Raw genomic sequence first — 20,316 nt, forward strand, 5'->3', positions numbered from 1 at the left:
GTCCTTTGCGATATATCGCGAAGTTGTCTTCTATATGGACATATTGAATAAACCCCTTTCCATAATCATAAGAAAATCAAATAGGGAATTGCATCCGCCATCATTTTTGTCACTACACGATGCGTCAAATTTGGAAATGTCCTCAAAATGTCTACCAAAACGCTTTGAAAGATTTACTGAGGCCTTGAATGTTGTAACCTTGATCAAACAACTTTTGATCAAGAGCCATATGAGGTCTTTTTGAAAATCTTCGTAAAAGGAGCATGGTAGACTGTACCTCAAACGTTGTATATAGACACCAAAGGATCGAGCTGGTGGAATATTGCTCGGCATAAAGTGAAAGTAGATTATTGGAAAGTTGAAGTAATCCCTCTTGTCGCACAGTTTTGTAAAAAGTCTTTTTTGTCACTCTGAAACATTTTCATAGATCTGAATGTGAAACAGATGAGGCGGGTTCACTGGTATCTTTTGTCTTGTTTAGATGGGTAAGTCAATATGACCATTATTGAACTCCATCAGATCACTGATATACCTGAAGCATACATGGTCGTGGTCAAAGGTTATTTGACCATTATTGAACTCCATCAGATCACTGATATACCTGAAGCATACGTTGTCGTGGTCAAATGTGTTGAATGTTTCCTGACAGAAACACTTTCTGTTCCACATAGTAAATTGAAGGGGGCGAAAAAAGATGAGAATATATCGAAAAAAACTATATTGTCCCAGATAATTCTTGAAAAACATAATCATGCTTCAGACTGTTAAACAAAAAGCAACTGTCGCCCACAGAAATTACATTTTTGCAAGGAGTATTTCTTGAAAATACTATACAGGCTCATACTTGTAATTTAAAAATTGATCTGTAGCTGTCCAGAGAAAATCAAATGGTCGGTCCCTTGCCATCATGTAATCAAGCTCTCTTGCTACTGCAAGATTTTCGTGAAAATCAGAAAATTTCTCTGTCGACAGATAAAACAATAATCCAGGGCCAAATTACTCAATTTAAGATGTCAAGTAAAGAACCTGAACCACGGTGCCACCAGACTCGATGAAGGTGTTTACAGGTTGGAGGTCGTCGTTTAAAGTACAATAAATACAATACAGGTGCGTGAAATTACATTTCCATACGAAAGTTCTACCGCCCCATCATTTCCAGTGTTAGCTGTGGGACTCGATTGAATCGTTGAATCGTCAAAGAGTGAGAAAGCGGGTTTTACGCCATGTTTGTCAGTAGTCCAGCCATATCACGACAGAGAGCACCAGTCTTGGTTTCACACATTGTACCCATGATGCACATCATGAAGAGCTCTACCTACTGCGCTAACCAATAGGTGAAGGTCAGATGAAGGACAGGTGAAGGTCAGGTGAATGGCAGGTGAAGGTCAAGCGAAGGATAGTTGAAGGTCAGGCAAAGGTCAGGCGAAGAACAGTTAAAGGACAGGTGAAGGAGGTCAGGTGAAGGACAGACGAAGGACAGGTGGGACTGGTTCATCCAATGTTCAAAAGAGGTACAATAAACGTACTACATCACATCACAAAAATACCATAAGAGGCATGACGGAAGTTATTAGTAGGATGATAAATTAACTTACGATTTTACTACCCTCTGATGATCCGGGTTAGAATAGATCTTCAGCAACCTATTGAAGGGCGATTATGGTTGTCGTAAGAGGCCACTAACGGGACTGGGTGGTCAGTCCTAACTGCGTATGTTGATGTTTTTGATGTCAATCACTGGATTGTCTGTCCAGAGTCGATTATTTACAGCCGTCATACAGCTAGAATATTACTGAGTGCAGCGTTAAGCAACAAACAAACAAAAATACAATATTTATCTTATCCACTACGTGTTCTCAGCAGACATATTATCAAACGAATAAAAAAAATATAGAAGTACTCTTAAGTATTCATAACGCAATCATATGTCCGTTCTTGTCAAATGTGATAGATTATGTGTCTTGATACCCTTTATTGCCCATAACAGTAAGCAAGGTTACCCTTGAACTTACTTACTACCTACTTGTGAAAAAAATGTTTAAAATAACTCTCACTGTGCAATAGCATTTAGTTAGCGAGATACATGTTTTAATGCCTACTACATAATTAAAACACGTATAGAGAGAGACATATGTATTCTGGTGGCCAGTGCCAATTGTACATATCTCTCTTGGGATCGCTGGTGGGATGGAACCGGGCATGATATTATGGTTATCTGGGCTGGTACTGATGGCGCTGCGATAAGCAGAGCGTAGAAGTGCCATGTACCGGTCTCACCACGCCCCCATGTCGTGCTGGGTCAGTGTGTTCCTGTCTACTCACATAGCATTACACCATGGGTCACGAGGTGAGCCGGTGCTTTACTTCAACACTTCTTTGTACTCGGGGACCAAGGTCTTTGTTTTCCTTTTAGAGTGAGTGAGTGAGTGAGCGGGCGAGCGAATGAGTGAGTGAGTGAGTGAGTGAGTGAGTGAGCGGGCGAGCGAATGAGTGAGTGAGTGAGTGAGTGAGTGAGTGAGACCAAGATGAAGCTACTCCAGTCTGGTCGAGAAAACGCATTCTTTTTCATGTCAAATTATGCAATACAACTATTTGGACGTCCATCAAGTGATAGCAGTAATGCCTTTGTCACTAGACTGATACCGTATCACTCTGTGACTGAGTAACTGTTCCTGTCCCATGCAGTGTTGTATCCTCCAGGCTGACGTTGCCGCCGAAAACTGCGGGGTAATGGGCGTTTCAGTGACGGCGGCCTCGTCCTCGTCTTAGAGCCGGAGATTGCATGTTTCCTGGTCAGTTCAAAGTAAGGCATGTCTGGGGCATCCCGCAACACTTCCACCCACGCTATAGCTCACAGTGAAACAGGGGGACATGTCACACTTCCACCCACGCTATAGCTCAGAGTGAAACAGGGGGACATGTCACATTTACTCCCACGCTATAGCTCACAGTGAAACAGGGGGACATGGCACACTTCCACCCACGCTATAGCTAACAGTGAAACAGGGGGACGTGTCCCATTTACACCCACGCTATAGCTCACAGTGAAACAGGGGGACGTGTCCCATTTACACCCACGCTATAGCTCACAGTGAAACAGGGGAACATGTCCCATTTACACCCACGCTATAGCTCACAGTGAAACAGGGGGATATGTCACACTTCCACCCACGCTATAGCTCACATTGAAACAGGGGGACATGTCACACTTCCACCCACGCTATAGCTCACAGGGAAACAGGGGGACATGTCCCATTTACACCCACGCTATAGCTCACAGTGAAACAGGGGGACGTGTCCCATTTACACCCACGCTATAGCTCACAGTGAAACAGGGGGACATGTCCCATTTACACCCACGCTATAGCTCACAGTGAAACAGGGGGATATGTCACACTTCCACGCACGCTATAGCTCACATTGAAACAGGGGGATATGTCCCATTTCCACCCACGCTATAGCTCACAGTGAAACAGGGGGACATGTCCCATTTACACCCACGCTATAGCTCACAGTGAAACAGGGGGACATGTCACACTTCCACCCACGCTATAGCTCACATTGAAACAGGGGGATATGTCCCATTTACACCCACGCTATAGCTCACAGTGAAACAGGGGGATATGTCCCATTTACACCCACGCTATAGCTCACAGTGAAACAGGGGGACATGTCCCATTTACACCCACGCTATAGCTCACAGTGAAACAGGGGGACATGTCACACTTCCACCCATGCTATAACTCACAGTGAAACAGGGGGACATGTCACACTTCCACCCACGCTATAGCTCACAGTGAAACAGGGGGATATGTCACACTTCCACGCACGCTATAGCTCACATTGAAACAGGGGGATATGTCCCATTTCCACCCACGCTATAGCTCACAGTGAAACAGGGGGACATGTCCCATTTACACCCACGCTATAGCTCACAGTGAAACAGGGGGACATGTCACACTTCCACCCACGCTATAGCTCACATTGAAACAGGGGGATATGTCCCATTTACACCCACGCTATAGCTCACAGTGAAACAGGGGGATATGTCCCATTTACACCCACGCTATAGCTCACAGTGAAACAGGGGGACATGTCCCATTTACACCCACGCTATAGCTCACAGTGAAACAGGGGGACATGTCACACTTCCACCCATGCTATAGCTCACAGTGAAACAGGGGGACATGTCACACTTCCACCCACGCTATAGCTCACAGTGAAACAGGGGGACATGTCCCATTTACACCCACGCTATAGCTCACAGTGAAACAGGGGGACATGTCCCATTTACACCCACGCTATAGCTCACAGTGAAACAGGGGGACATGTCACACTTCCACCCATGCTATAGCTCACAGTGAAACAGGGGGACATGTCACACTTCCACCCACGCTATAGCTCACAGTGAAACAGGGGGACATGTCCCATTTACACCCACGCTATAGCTCACAGTGAAACAGGGGGACATGTCACACTTCCACCCACGCTATAGCTCACAGTGAAACAGGGGGACATGTCCCAATTACACTCACGATATAGCTCACCGTGAAACAGGGGGACATGTCACACTTCCACCCACGCTATAGCTCACAGTGAAACAGGGGGATATGTCACACTTCCACCCACGCTATAGCTCACAGTGAAACAGGGGGACATGTCACACTTCCACCCATGCTAAAGCTCTCAGTGAAACAGGGGGACGTGTCACACTTCTACGCATGCTATAGCTCAGAGTGTAACAGGGGGATATGTCCCATTTACTCCATCGCTAAAGCTCTCAATGAAACAAAGGGATATCGTCAAATTGTAAAGGCAGATCTGATATGAAATGTTATATTCTCCGGCAGAGAGGAGGTACCGGTAACCCTATTCACCACGCCGAGTTAACCACGCCCTCAAGAATTGTCACCTTGTAAATGTTTACCTCGTTACCGATATACTTCTTCTAACAAGACATGTTACATTTTCGGCAATGTCTTTTCCGATCACACCACGAGTGACTATGTCGGATGTGCACGTCAATCGCTGTGTTTATCATAGGTTTAGAATCACTTTCAAAACTATTTATTCTTACAAAGACTTCCAAGGGTACCATGCGACTCTTGCATAGAAGTTGATCAAGGTTACAACCTTTAGTACCCAGGCAAACCTTTCCAAAAGTGTTGTGGTAGACATGTGGAGGATAGTTCGCACCAGTGGACAATATGATGTCCCATGCAATTCTCAATTTTGACTTGTGCTATATGTTAGCGTGTTTTTATCGGGTGAACAATTTACTTGTCTTTGCATGTGTTTGTGACGGGTGCCACTGGTGGGGCAAGATACGCTAACCCTTTCGCGAACACCTGAGGATATCATCTTTTTGGTAATGATTCATAAACACATGCCTATGATTTAATCAGAATCGTACAATTGACTGCTTTTAGAAGAGAATTCTTATGATTATGGAAATGTTTCCTGTCGCTTTTTATTAAATATTAAGAAAATAGTATTTATGCAATACACAGACTTTACATTTTGTAAACAAAGACAATACCGAAACAACCAACGAAAGTTATGGTGTTTTACATAGCATATCCAGGACATGGTAGGTTATCCAATACTCTAGCACAAGATTTGTCATTTGAATAATCTATGAGCCATGAAAAAAATCAAACCACGAAGGGATTAAACCACGGAGGGACCAAATTATGGAGGGATCAAACCGTTATTGCATCAAACCATAGAGGGGTCAAACCATGGAGGGATCAGATCATTGAGGGACCAAATTATGGAGGCATCAAACCATGGAGGGACCAAATTATGGAGGGATCAAACCCTATAAAGGGGACAAACCATGGAGGGACCAATTTATGGAGGGATCAAACCGTGATTGGATCAAACTATAAAGGGGTCAAACCATGGAGGGACCAATTTATGGAGGGATCAAACCGTGATTGGATCAAACTATAAAGGGGTCAAACCATGGAGGGACCAATTTATGGAGGGATCAAACCGTGATTGGATCAAACTATAAAGGGGACAAACCGTGGAGGGACCAATTTATGGAGGGATCAAACCGTGATTGAATCAAACCATAAAGGGGACAAACCGTGGAGGGACAACTTTATGGAGGGATCAAACCGTGATTGGATCAAACCATGGAGGGACCAATTTATGGAGGGATCAACCCTTGATTGGATCAAACCATAAATGGGTCAAACCATGGAGGGACCAAATTATGGAGGGATCAGACCGTGATTGGATGAAACTATAAAGGGGTCAAACCATGGGGGGTGACCAAATTATGTAGGGATCAAACCGTGATTGGATCAAACCATAAATGGGTCAAACCATGAAGTGATCAGACTATTAAGGGATCGAACCATGATGGGAATCAAACACGGTCTATGATGATGCCGTTTGATTCATCCGAGTATAAGTTTAAAACTCGTTCCATGTTGTGTTGCTGGAGGTAAAATAATGACATCAATGTATGGTCGACACGTACAGGCACTTGCTCACAAATACACAGAGAGAGACACACAGAGACACAAACACACAATAACACAGACAGACACTCACGCACACCCACACCACACACACTCAAACACACACACACACACACACACACACACACACACACACACACACACTGAAAACACACACTGAAAACACACACTCAAACAAACACACACCACACATGCACACATACACCACACACACAAACACACACACCACACGCACGCACACACCCAGACACACAAACACACACACACAAACACACACCACACATGCACACATGCACACATACACCACACACACAAACTCACACATCACACGCTCGCACACAGAAACACAACCACACACACACACGCTAACACTCACCACACACACACACACTCAAACACACACACACCACCACAGACACACACACCACGTACACAGACACACACACCACACACAGACACACACACCACACACACACACACTCAATTACACACATCACACGCGCACATAGGTGAGCCTCAAGAAGTAAAGGAAACCAGGACACACCTGGAGTCATGCCTGTTGTGTGTGACTTAAAAGAGACCATGCAAGGACAATGGAAAGGTGAAACGCCTCTACCTCGTATCTAGGTTCATGTTATGAGCGGATAGCTGTTTAATGTGTTTGAGGTGTGCAACTTGACAGGTTTCAATATCAGACCCACTTTTCATTTGACATTATGTTCATAAGACCCAATTAACATTTAGCTCTATCAACAGCGAATCAAATCTATGCTACTCCATTAGCTCAGGGCTTCTGAAAGATTCATAAGGACCAGTAAAATACTGCTGGAAAATATCAGTTGTCTTGTCACATTATCTATCGCGTTACACCCACTGAAGCCCTTCAACATACAGCTAGGTGTCAGAATTCGTATCAACTATTAATATCCCGTAACAACTTGTTTCTCAAGGTCGATATTGACATCACATTCAGCCTTGTACGGTGCTGTACAACACGCACCATTCCTGAAAAATTATATTTCAAGATGGCTTATAATTATTCTTAATTATTAGAGGAAGTGTCTTGTTACGCCGTTTTAGCAATATTCCAGCAATATCAAATAGGAGACACGAGAAATGGGCTTCACAGATTGTACCAATATGGGTAATCAAAATTGGGCTTTCTGCGTGACGAGCGGACGCTCTTACCAAGAGGTCACCACGCCGCAACCTTAATTTTTAGAAAGACCTATTTTATTCTGACCCTTCCTCTTATTCTTAAACATTGGGTGTGTCATGAACGTTGACTGACGCCGTAGTAATATTCCAGCTATATAGCACAGTGGTCTGTAATTAATCGAGTCTGGGACAGACAAACCAATCGGTTGCATTGTCATCAACGTCCAACATATTATCAACCAATGTAAGTCACTAAGCCTGACCACTCGAAGCAAGTTAGTAACTTCTTTCCAAAGGGAATGGATGCAAACAAGTAAATAAGTGATGGGGCGACTGAAACCAGAAGGGAATTATAAAAGAATGTCTGAACTTTCTAAACACCTTCTAGCATCCAGAACTTCCCATTGATGTTCATCAGCACGTAATACCCTCCAGTGAGTATGGAATAATAAACATGAAGAAAAAATCATCCCAATAAAAACAAGGTCAGCAGTGGCTTCAAAAAGTATCATCGTCAACCAGAATATTCAAATGATAAAATAGAGAGTTTTCGCTAACAAGATTCTATGATTGTGCCCGATAAACAGGTTATAACGTGATCATACACAGCAAATTGGGGGTATTGGGGGAAAGTAGTTTGAGAAGGGCCAACAACGACAATCGACAGCTAAACCCATTGCAACGGACTCCTAGCCCAGCTGGTGATTGGGGAGAAGAGAAGGCGATTGTCTACAACGAGGAATACACTATTATGATCACCAAGTCTCGGGGAAAGGTCACGGGTGAGGTTGACTTGGAGGCCGTGTTATATAATGCTTAATGGCCCCAAGCTGAAAGATAATTTGGTTTTTCTTGCTGACGGCTTGGATTCACCGGCTAAACGAATCCATAATTGTCAGCGAAGACATCTTTCTGTCTGTTTGTACCTGGTACCCTGGGAACTACTTCTAACTGCACGGCGCATGTCAGTGTTCAGAATTAGGCTAAGTGCGGATACAGCTTTTTGGAAAAGAAGTGTTGTAATAACAGGTTACACGATGAATAACCAAATAAATGCAAAACATCTGTGAAGTATTTTAGCTGCTGAAAGCATATCACCAAATGAGTTACAGGTATACACTTGGAACATCTGATCACACGACCCGAGAAGATCCGGGGTAGAATTGGTCTTCAGCAACTCATGCTTGCCGTAAAATGAAACTATGCTTGTCGTAAGAGGTGAGTAACGGGATCGGGTGGTCAGGCTCGCTGACTTGGTTGATGCATGTCATCGATCCCAATTGTGTGGATCGATGCTCATGATAATAATCACTGGATTGTCTGGTCCAGACTGGATTATTTACAGACCGCCGTCATATAGCTGAATATTGATGAGTGCGGTGTTAACTAACACACAAACAAACAAACAAATCATAACATTACACACAACATATACCCTGCTTCTCTTTACACTTTTCGTACATCATAAATGTGACGTATTTATACCCACAATATATGACTTGATTATATTAACCTGTCGAAATATTTATTCACAATAAAAAAATATATATAGCATGTAATTCCAACGACATCCCCTAAATCAAGTGAAATGATCCAGTTAGATCTTGACAAAAACTTGTAGTTGCATTGGATCAGGTCGCTGTATGGCTGAAATAAGGCCATTGCGACGGTAAATGTTAACTCCCTCATTGGATCAGATTATATATACCTGAGCGTTAACAATGGGGACCCATCAAACGTTTCTTTTAATTTTTCATTCAATTATTATACAACTTAATGTTTTTATTCATTATGTAGTGACTTTGTCAACAGAATTCAGTATGGAAACACAAGATTATACACACTAGTCTCAGACACATAACTGGCGCTCTAGGTCTGTTTGCAAGACGCGAGTAAATTAGATCAGTAAAAACTTTTCAAAGTATTAAACAAAGAACACAAAAAATAACTCGATGGCAAATCCAATTTCACTTCATACGTTATTTTTCTGATATGAAATTGATATATTGAACGCAATACGAAACAATCATGTTATTTTGCTATGTGTTTTTACCTAGCTAGAGCTTCATGCTTGAAGCATTTATGGTTTGGAAAGCTATGTGTGAAACTAGAGCAAATCATTAGTTGAAGGCACACACGCACACACACAACACACACACAACACACACACATGCACTCATGCACACAACACACACATACACACAGCACACACATACACACAACACACACACACGCACAAACACAACACAACACACATGCACTCACGCACACAACACACACATACACACAGCACACACACACACACAACACACACACACGCACAAACACAACACACAGCACACACACATACCATACACACACACACACACACACACACACACACACACACACACACACACACACACACACACACACACACGCACACACACACCGTTGTAATAATCTACTTATAACCAACTCTTCGTCATTAGCTGTAGTCGTCCTTGTCGAGGGATTGTTTCTACATGAAACCAGTAATTATATATTGTTACGTCATTTCTCTTTTGACGTCATTACGCCTCACGTCAACAATGTTTGTATTACGTGAACAATTGTCTGCACGAAGTCAGCGACGTTGAAAGCTTTAACAATCCATTCATACAGTAAATACATGAATAATCTCGACATCACCGGTATAACCCAGCACTAATTATCAGCATATGTACCAGTGCATTCACCCTCGACTACAAACTACGTGCTCCAACCAGTGTCGGTCATCGTATACTGTTGTTTTAACCCGCACTCAGCAATACTCCAGTGATTGAACAACTTCTTTGCCGTCCAACTGGGACACGCTATCAACTAAGTCACCGAGTCTAACCACCCGATCCAAGTCGCTTCTTACGACCAGCATAGGTTGCAGGGAATCGAACCCTAGTCCCCAGGGAAACGTCGTCACATGTCAGCTGCGCCAAATCTAGACGCCATTAGACAAACAAGGACAGACCTGTTTAAAGTTTAAACTTACAGCACTGTCTGATATATACTGTATAGTAACTGGCTCAGTAAACGCCATGCAACACACTCGGTCCAGACAGCTGATGATTTTTTGTGTTTTGTTTTTGTTTTGTTTTGTTTTTTGTTTTTTTTGTGTATGTATCTAATCTCGACGAGTGTTCATATTATCCATTTGATGTCAAAGTAAACTACACGAAGTCGAATTTCCATTTTTCTTCCAAAGTTATTCATCCACTTTTTTTCAGGTTGAAAGGAATGGACGTGCAGCCAGCCAGCTTCAGTCACTGTGGCAGAACGATTAGTGGTGTTATATGAGTCTGACGTCATGGTAACCGATGACGCCACAATGGTCTGCAAAGCATTGTGATGCGATTTTATTGTAGCTATATCTAGGAGATATCACTTGATTTCACCAGAGCGATGTCCCCAGTGGTAGCCTAAGAATGATGACCATTCGTTTTGCTATAATTCTACTGTCCACTATGTGATGTTGTCAATACATGTCATGACCATATATGGCGTTTGTCAATATTTCTGTTGTCATATGTTATGTTACCGACATATATTGTTGTCAATAAATCCCATAATCGCTGTAAGTTATGTCCATATAACTGATGTAAACTCGGTTGAAACAGTTGATAGCCAGACAGGAACGTACACCACTCTCCGCCATGATCACGCTGGATAGCCTTACTGGGCGGCTGAGGCACGTACTGAACATGATACATCTGGGATGAAGTGGAAGATAATGGCGATACGATAGTGTGAGACAACGTTTCAAACAAGATATCCGATCAGGAAAACATCCCATTAACATGTAATCCCATCCTGATTGACAGTGTACATGGGCCACACGTGGGGAGAGTCGGTTGTCAGATATCACAGCTGACTCTCTCTCTCCACGTGTACCCAACTTAACCCTGCTTCATAATAAATAAGACAAACCATCATGCTTACTGGTATTGATTGTATGAGCTATGAACACATCAAAACAATGCATGCTAAATCACAATCTATCCTGTAACAGTACATGTAACATTGTTTCATGACATGAACCATCCTGTAACATTACATACAACATTGTTTCATGCAATGAACCATCCTGTAACACTACATGCAACTCTGTTTCATGACATGGACCATCCTGTAACATTACATACAACATTGTTTCATGCCATGAACCATCCTGTAACACTACATACAACATTGTTTCATGCCATGAACCATCCTGTAACACTACATGCAACACTGTTTCATGACATGGACCATCCTGTAACACTACATACAACATTGTTTCATGACATGAACCATCCTTTAACACTACATACAACATTGTTATATGCCATGAACATCCTGTAACATTATATACAACATTGTTTCATGACATGAACCATCCTGTAACATTACATACAACATTGTTTCATGACATGGACCATCCTGTAACACTACATACAACATTGATTTATGACATGAACCATCCTGTTACACTACATACAACATTGTTTCATGCAATAAACCATCCTGTAACATTATATACAACATTGTTTCATGCAATAAACCATCCTGTAACATTACATACAACATTGTTTCATGCAATGAACCATCCTGTAACATTACATACAACATTGTTTCATGCAATAAACCATCCTGTAACATTACATACAACATTGTTTCATGCAATAAACCATCCTGTAACATTACATACAACATTGTTTCATGCAATGAACCATCCTGTAACATTACATACAACATTGTTTCATGCAATAAACCATCCTGTAACATTACATACAACATTGTTTCATGCAATGAACCATCCTGTAACACTACATACAACATTGTTTCATGCAATAAACCATCCTGTAACACTGCATACAACATTGTTTCATGACATGAACCATCCTGTAACATTATATACAACATTGTTACATGCAATGAACCATCCTGTAACACTACATACAACATTGTTACATGACATGAACCATCCTGTAACATTACATACAACATTGTTTAATGCCATGAACCATCCTTTAACACTACATACAACATTGTTTTATGACATGAAACATCCTGTAACACTACATACAACATTGTGATATGCCATGAACATCCTGTAACATTATATACAACATTGTTACATGCCATGAACCATCCTGTAACACTACATACAACATTGTGATATGCCATGAACCATCCTGTAACATTATATACAACATTGTTACATGCCATGAACCATCCTGTAACACTACATACAACATTGTGATATGCCATGAACATCCGGTAACATTATATACAACATTGTTACATGCCATGAACCATCCTGTAACATTACATGTAACATTGTTTCATGCAATGAACCATCCTGTAATATTATATACAACATTGTTACATGCCATGAACCATCCTGTAACATTACATGTAACATTGTTTCATGCCATGAACCATCCTGATATATTATATACAACATTGTTACATGCCATGAACCATCCTGTAACATTACATGTAACATTGTTTCATGCCATGAACCATCCTGTAACATTACATACAACATTGTATCATGCCATGAACTATCCTGTAACACTACATACAACATTGTTTCCCATGTCTAATCCACCCCAGTACATTTAACAGCTTGTACTGTCTATTTGATTACCCAGGACAACATTGAAGGTCATCATAAGTATTGTATTCACTTCAACAATGTCAAAGAGTTACACAAAGCAACAGCGTCCGAGATTTCAGGATCGGTAATTATTTCCTTGTTCATCTCGAACACAAAACTGAGAGGCTGGTTCATTCTAACATGGCTGTTAATGGCATATTAATAGTTATATACATGTTCAAGCTTTCAAAAATATATTTGCGGATATAGTCCAAGCTCAAACATTAGAATCATTGCGATAACATTATTCTGAATCCAACTGTTGCCATCAGGACCTTCCAGATATCCCCACCTCGTGCCTGTCATACATATACCACACAGCGATGCAGGATGTGACGATATGAGAATTATATCGTGTCAGTAAGCCTTAATCAACGTCAGACGTAAATATACAGCACCACACGTTACATCCGCGTTTTACATGGAGATGCCTGTGAATTTCAGAATCTTAGTGTTCATCAAGCCATGTTGTGCTTTGACCATTAATACTAAGAAGCTATGGCGGTCATGCTTGTCTCGGGCAAAACTGCTGTTTTACACTGCTGTTGTTTTATTGCTAAATGTTTAATGTTTCATTTCAAACCGCCCTGGGCCCATGCAGTATGAAGTCAATAACTTCCAACATTCACAATGTGCTCATCCAGTCGGCATTGTTATTTAGCCTTGGGACCAACAATGTTTACAGGTCTCTACAGTGTTGTCACTACCCCTAGTGCTCAGTACCGACACCCTGTGCACTCAAAAGAACCCACTCGTCCTATGGTAGATGACCAGATGGTGGAAACACGAACACGTACATACACAAGCGTCAAAACGTGTGGTGTTACCATGGGCAAGTGACTAAGTTCAAATGTTGGGTAAACGACCAAGTTCAAATATGCCTCTGTTCACCCAGCCCGGAATGGGTACCCGGTACCCTCTATCGCCCGTAGACAGCTTGGGTTGTATACTCCCCAGGGAGTTGAGAACGATAACTGTAATGCAAACGGATCTACTGATCGGGGAACTAATAAAACCGCATCCGAGGAGATACTAGTACGTGGATACCTGCGGTATAAAAAGGTATATGGAAATATAATAATACCGCATGAAGAGGTACTTTATCACTGTGCTGCAGAAACTATAGGTGACCACTGGACTGAGTGTCCGCGGTACTGTGTATCGGTCTGGAAATGCCTTCACTTCGCACTTGCATCCTATGGTAATTTACTAGCTCCGGGCTCTGTCTCTGGTCGGAAGGTTCAGCCAAACACAAACAATATTGTTATCACGCAAAAGCCGTGTTGCATAATATTTATGTAGGTATTGGTATGGAATGCAGAAATCCCAGAGAAACAGCGTCCAGGCGCGTGAGAACTGATCGATTGTGGCAGTCTCGTGTTGTAATGAAGTATGCAGGCTCCGCGAGGGAGAAGCCCTGTCTGTAGTCCGGCAGAGAGTGCATTGGGCGCCCACTGCTCATCACAGACAATAACACTGATTAGTGCATAAGGAACAACAGCACATCGTATACCAATCACTCATGCCGCTGCCGTTTATGCTCCATACATGGGGATGTTGTTGCAATACACGGCTAGCCATGTATCAACTACTGGCACTTGTCTACTCTGTTGACGTGTGGTGTTTTGACTACTGTGGTGATGATTGATTATTATTGTCAGCAATGATGATCATCATCATCATCATCATCATCATCATCATTATCATCATCATCATCATCATAATCATCATCATCATATCATCGCCACAATTATCACATTTTCAATGACCAACAACCCACCCCATCTCCCTCTATAAATGCCATGATCATCAATGTTTTATGGATGCTGGAGACTTTGGCAATGGTTATGATTCGTTTGATGATGATAATGATGACGATGACGATGATGATGATGACGACGACGACGATGACAATGAAGATGATGACAACGACGACGATGATTATGATGATGATGGTTATGATGACAACGACGATGATGATGATGATGATGATGATGATGATGATGATGATGATGACGACGATTATTGTCGTTTCCATATCTGCACTTCTATAGATATGCTCAAAGAATTGTTTGATTTTGTACCCATATCCATAACAACCAGAGTCATTGTAAAACTAGCTCCTCACGTTTACTCTTTACTCCACACCAAACACCCCCGGTAACCTGTTGACAGCTCGAGTCACAGATAGTAATATCAAGTAACTCACAACCATCGACTTATACCTAAAACATGCTTCAAACAACCCCATGCACACATCACTACGGGCACGTTCGAGAGTCATCAAGATTACTTCATCTGTGAAGAGCAAGACAATGATGGCAATGCCACCATCCGTGGTAAACTTAGCCAGAGTACTGATTTCACAGTTGACCTACATACGTAAGTACTACACAACTTCGGAGACCTCGGAGAGCACTCTGACCTGTCTCTAGGCGGACTTAAAGTCCTACCCAACACATACTTCGAAGCAGCACAATTATAGATTCTATGAAATTAGGAAAAAGGAGGTCCTACCTGCAATGCATAACATCCCTTGGAGAATGATGAGGAGGCTAAGGTGCATCATTTCGCTTTAATAACAATGTGCACATTCCAAGATGAAAGTCCTACAACTGCGAACAGTCGGTCACACTCGCTAGCGTCGTGGCTTGTCTAATTGAATGTTGGCAAGCAGGAGGTCGCAGCACTGCGAGAGACGAGGAAGAAGCTCGTTATCCGCCAATCGCTAGCGCAGACGACAAGAGCTCTCGTAGCGAGCCAGCTCTCACAGCAGACGTCAAATTTTGACGAATTTCTTCTTCTAATCGGTTAATTCAAATGCATCAATGCAACGCCTGGAAGAAAGTTAACCGAATGGAACCACGCTTCAAATTTAAACTAAATGTAGACGAGAACTGGGTTAACAGCGGAGCTAGATAATATTTTATTTTTGACATATCGAGAGATAATTTCTTAGCTGGTTCAATAAATGTGTGATAGTAATAAGATATCTTCGCTCATGCACTTACTGCAACGTTTAATACAAGTTTAATGTATATATAGATTTGCGTGATTCCTTCACGCGTAAAAGTAGTTTAGAGTAAATTGACGTTTCCCGGTCGAAGCAGGTATGTGAAGAAATTGGAATATAGATCCTCGGCTGCCCGGCTCCATGCCATTACAAGTTGATTGTGTATGATGCTTGTGTGTAAGAATGTGTCTCTTAGCTCTTGTTTTACTGTTTTGTTCACACGTGACGGGGGGCGGTCGGGTAGCCTGGTGGTTAAAGCGTTCGCTCGTCACGACGAAGACCCGGGTTCGATTCCCGACATGGGTACAATGTGTGAAGCCCATTTCTGGTGTCCCCCGCCCTGATATTGCTGGACTATAGCTAAAAGCGGCGTAAAACCAAACTCACTCACTCACGTGACGGGATATATGCCCGAGTGACATGAATATATTCCAGGTTCCTAAATGCCTGAAAACCCGACTCCTGTTTCCAGCTACCGCGTGTTATGTCTTGATTCTTTAAATTGGTTCACGGATCCACCGACTATTTATGTGAAATATATTAAAATAAATATCTTAAAAGCACCACTTTTGTTTTCCGCCGACTGCAAACATCCCAGCAATGTGCATACAATGCATTAAACAGAAAGTACAACAAGACCGACTTTATAAACACCGTATGCATGGCAACGTATTGTTGTAATTCTTCAAGAACAAAACATACACCTGACGTAATCACACAAAAAACAGTAAAAACAAATAATTTTTAAAAACTCTGCACAATCGGAGATATATTGCTGGGTCCACCAAATCTCAAATTAATAGTCAAATAGCCAATTCTTATCCACTGAAATACCAATCTGAACTGACGTTAAAGACACCATTGAAACAGCCTCGTCCGGTTCATATTTACATCTAAGAAAGTGACAATAATGTCCACAAGACTTCAACTTTCCAATAGTCAACGTTCCCTCTATGTTGGGCAATATTCCAGTAGCTACAGTCCTTGCTGTCAACATTCCACAACTTTTGAGGTGCAATCGAAGATGCTCTTTCTACGAGCTTTCTATGAGTGTTATGCGACTCTTAATCAAAAGAGTTAAATTGTCAAAACGTTTTGTAGTAGGCGGAGTCATCTTTCATAATTTGACACATCAGTGACACTTATGATGTCCGATGAAGTTTCCTTTTGTCTAATACCCTATGTTCTCGTGTTTGTTTAGGTGAACTCTTGACGTGCCGTTGCAAGTGTTTGTGACCAGAGTCACCTGTGGGGCAGGGTACGCTTACTATTTCGCGAACCCCTGGTATCATCACAATTTGAAATTATTTTCATGTAATAAGTGTGAATAATGTATCAGGTATATTCATAAGTGTTCGCCAGGTGAGCTTTAGTTGTATCATTGATTTTTTTTCCTTGATCTTATTAAACCATTTATACCCCTTGATGTTCTTAGAGTCAGGATAGCTGCGTGGTTCCTATATAGTCTCACACATAGGAAAAAATACATAATATGAAATGCTATTGTGTACATTTCTTTCGTTTGTGGGAACTATATATTGTTGTGATAGAGAAGGTAGCACTTATTTAAATTTTACGTCAAAGCCAGAGAACAATTAGTCGCGATTACCCGAAACAGATTCAGGTACACCGTAAATATCACAACACTGGTGATAATAATATGAATGGAGGAATGACTTCAACTTTCCAATAGTCAACGTTCCCTTCATGTCTAGCAATATTCCCGCAGCTTTTGAGGTACAATCGAGCATGATCTTTCTGCCAAGATTTAAAAGAGCGTCACAACACTCTTGCTCAGAAGCCTTTTGACCAAAGTTACAACATTCAAGGCCTCAATGTGGCTTCCAGAAGGTTTTATGTGGAGGAGATTTCCAAATTTGACGCATCAGGATATGCTCACCTTTTCTACCCAAGAACCCTTACGGGAAGGCCGGCATGGAGAACTGGAGACACATTCTGCCACGGCACCCCTACGGGAAGGCAGGAATGGAGAACTGTGTGTGTGTCTTTTTTTTTTTTGGGGGGGGGGGGGGGGGGGGTAAGCACATTCTGGCCAGGAGCCCTTACTTGAGGCAAGCATGGAGAGCTGGGGTTACATTCAGGAACCCCTATGGGAGGCAGGCACGGACAAATGGGGGCACATTCTGCCCAGGAACACCTACAGGAAGGCAGGCACGGACGAATGGGGGTACATTCTGACCAGAAACCCAACGGGAAGGCAGGCACGGACAAATGGGGGCACATTCTGCCCAGGAACACCTACAGGAAGGCAGGCACGGACGAATGGGGGCACATTCTGACCAGGAATCCAACGGGAAGGCAGGCACGGACAAATGGGGGCACATTCTGGCCATGAACCCAACGTGAAGGCAGGCACGGACAAATAGGGGCACATTCTGACAAGGAACCCAACGGGAAGGCAGGCACGGACAAATGGGGGCACATTCTGACAAGGAACCCAACGGGAAGGCAGGCACGGACAAATGGGGGCACATTCTGACAAGGAACCCAACGGGAAGGCAGGCACGGACAAATGGGGGCACATTCTGACAAGGAACCCAACGGGAAGACAGGCACGGACAAATGGGGGCACATTCTGCCCAGGAACCCCTACGGGAAGGCAGGCACGGACAAATGGGGGCACATTCTGCCCAGCATCCCCTACAGGAAGGCAGGCACGGACAAATGGGGGCACATTCTGCCCAGGATCCCCTACAGGAGGGCAGGCACGGACACATGGGGGCACATTCTGCCAAGGATCCCCTACAGGAAGACAGGCACGGACAAATGGGGACACATTCTGCCCAGGAACCCCTACGGGAAGGCAGGCATGAAAAACTAGGGGCACATTCTTCGGGTAGACAAGCTGGAGAGGAGTACCCTTTGTGGGGCACCATCAGATCTAACACTGTGCTGCCTTGACATGATCAATGAATATAAATGCTTCAATATTAAAATGTTTCAGGACACCAAATTGTTACAGCGTCAAATGGTGTGACTCTCGGGAGACGCATCACTGACGATATCAGGTGACAAGTGACGTGTGATGGAATTATCCGCCCATGGGTTACATACCCCACGTTCTCAGGTTCAACCGTTGTGACTGACGTTTCGTAATGTCATTTGTTCATTAATCAATGAATTTACAGTCAGGTTTATACTCCGTGAAGCGTGCGTCCTCGAGATTTGACATCCGACTGACGCTAACAGCCCTGATACGTAAACTCAAAATTGAGTTAATGGTGATCTTTTCGCAGCCAGATTCAGCTGATTCGACTTCAACAATTGAATAGTATACATCACTTTGTCATGTCAGTCACAGCTTCATGTACAGCGGGACAATCGATAGCTGGACGGGTTTGTGTGATAGAATTACATTTAGTTATTTAGTTATAGTGTTATTTACCAAAATACAATTTTGTTCTTAAAAACGTTTAAACAACGATTTAATGATATATATATTGCCAAGGCTGGCCAGCTGACATAAGACGTTCAACATATTTTCATGCCTAGTCTATGTTTAAGATGGATATAATGCTAGATATGTATTTAACTACTATTCCATCTGTATGTTAACGCAGATGTTTAACGTTCAGATGTGGTATCCATACTGTTAATATACAGTTATACAGACATTCCAAAGATAATAACAGGGATTTGTCCTTACTGCAAATGTTACCAAGAAGATAAATACCATGAGTTATTGATATGTCCAGTATATGAAGAACCAAATACCTGCCTCACTGTTATTAAATGTATCCAACACAACGATAATTTATACAGTTATTGAACAGCAAAAATAGCCACATTCTACTCCGACTTGCAATCGTTGTTAATAACATATTTGAAAGAAAGATGACACATTGAATATTATTACGACTCAAATGTGTACATCTATTCAGATCCAATATACAAGTGGTGCTCCACGACGAATTTTCCCACAACAAAATGTCATTTTACAATTGCACTCATGACCTCATATACGAAATAAATCT

At 42.3% G+C, this 20,316-nt stretch overlaps 1 protein-coding gene across 1 annotated transcript in view; it reads right to left on the bottom strand.

Annotated features, from left to right (window-relative positions):
• Nucleotides 1-15,945, bottom strand: part of LOC139473964 (neuronal acetylcholine receptor subunit alpha-10-like) — a 56,546-nt gene extending 40,601 nt beyond the window's left edge. The window contains exon 1 of the mRNA XM_071256829.1: nt 15,826-15,945. Coding sequence (XP_071112930.1) covers nt 15,826-15,877 — 52 coding nt within the window. The 5' untranslated portion in view covers nt 15,878-15,945. The remainder of the gene's footprint in view (nt 1-15,825) is intronic.
• Nucleotides 15,946-20,316: the final 4,371 nt, after the last annotated feature.

The sequence above is a fragment of the Haliotis cracherodii genome, unplaced genomic scaffold, assembly GCF_022045235.1.
Source record: "Haliotis cracherodii isolate W230 unplaced genomic scaffold, xgHalCrac1.p SCAF_3, whole genome shotgun sequence".
NCBI lineage: Eukaryota > Metazoa > Mollusca > Gastropoda > Lepetellida > Haliotidae > Haliotis > Haliotis cracherodii.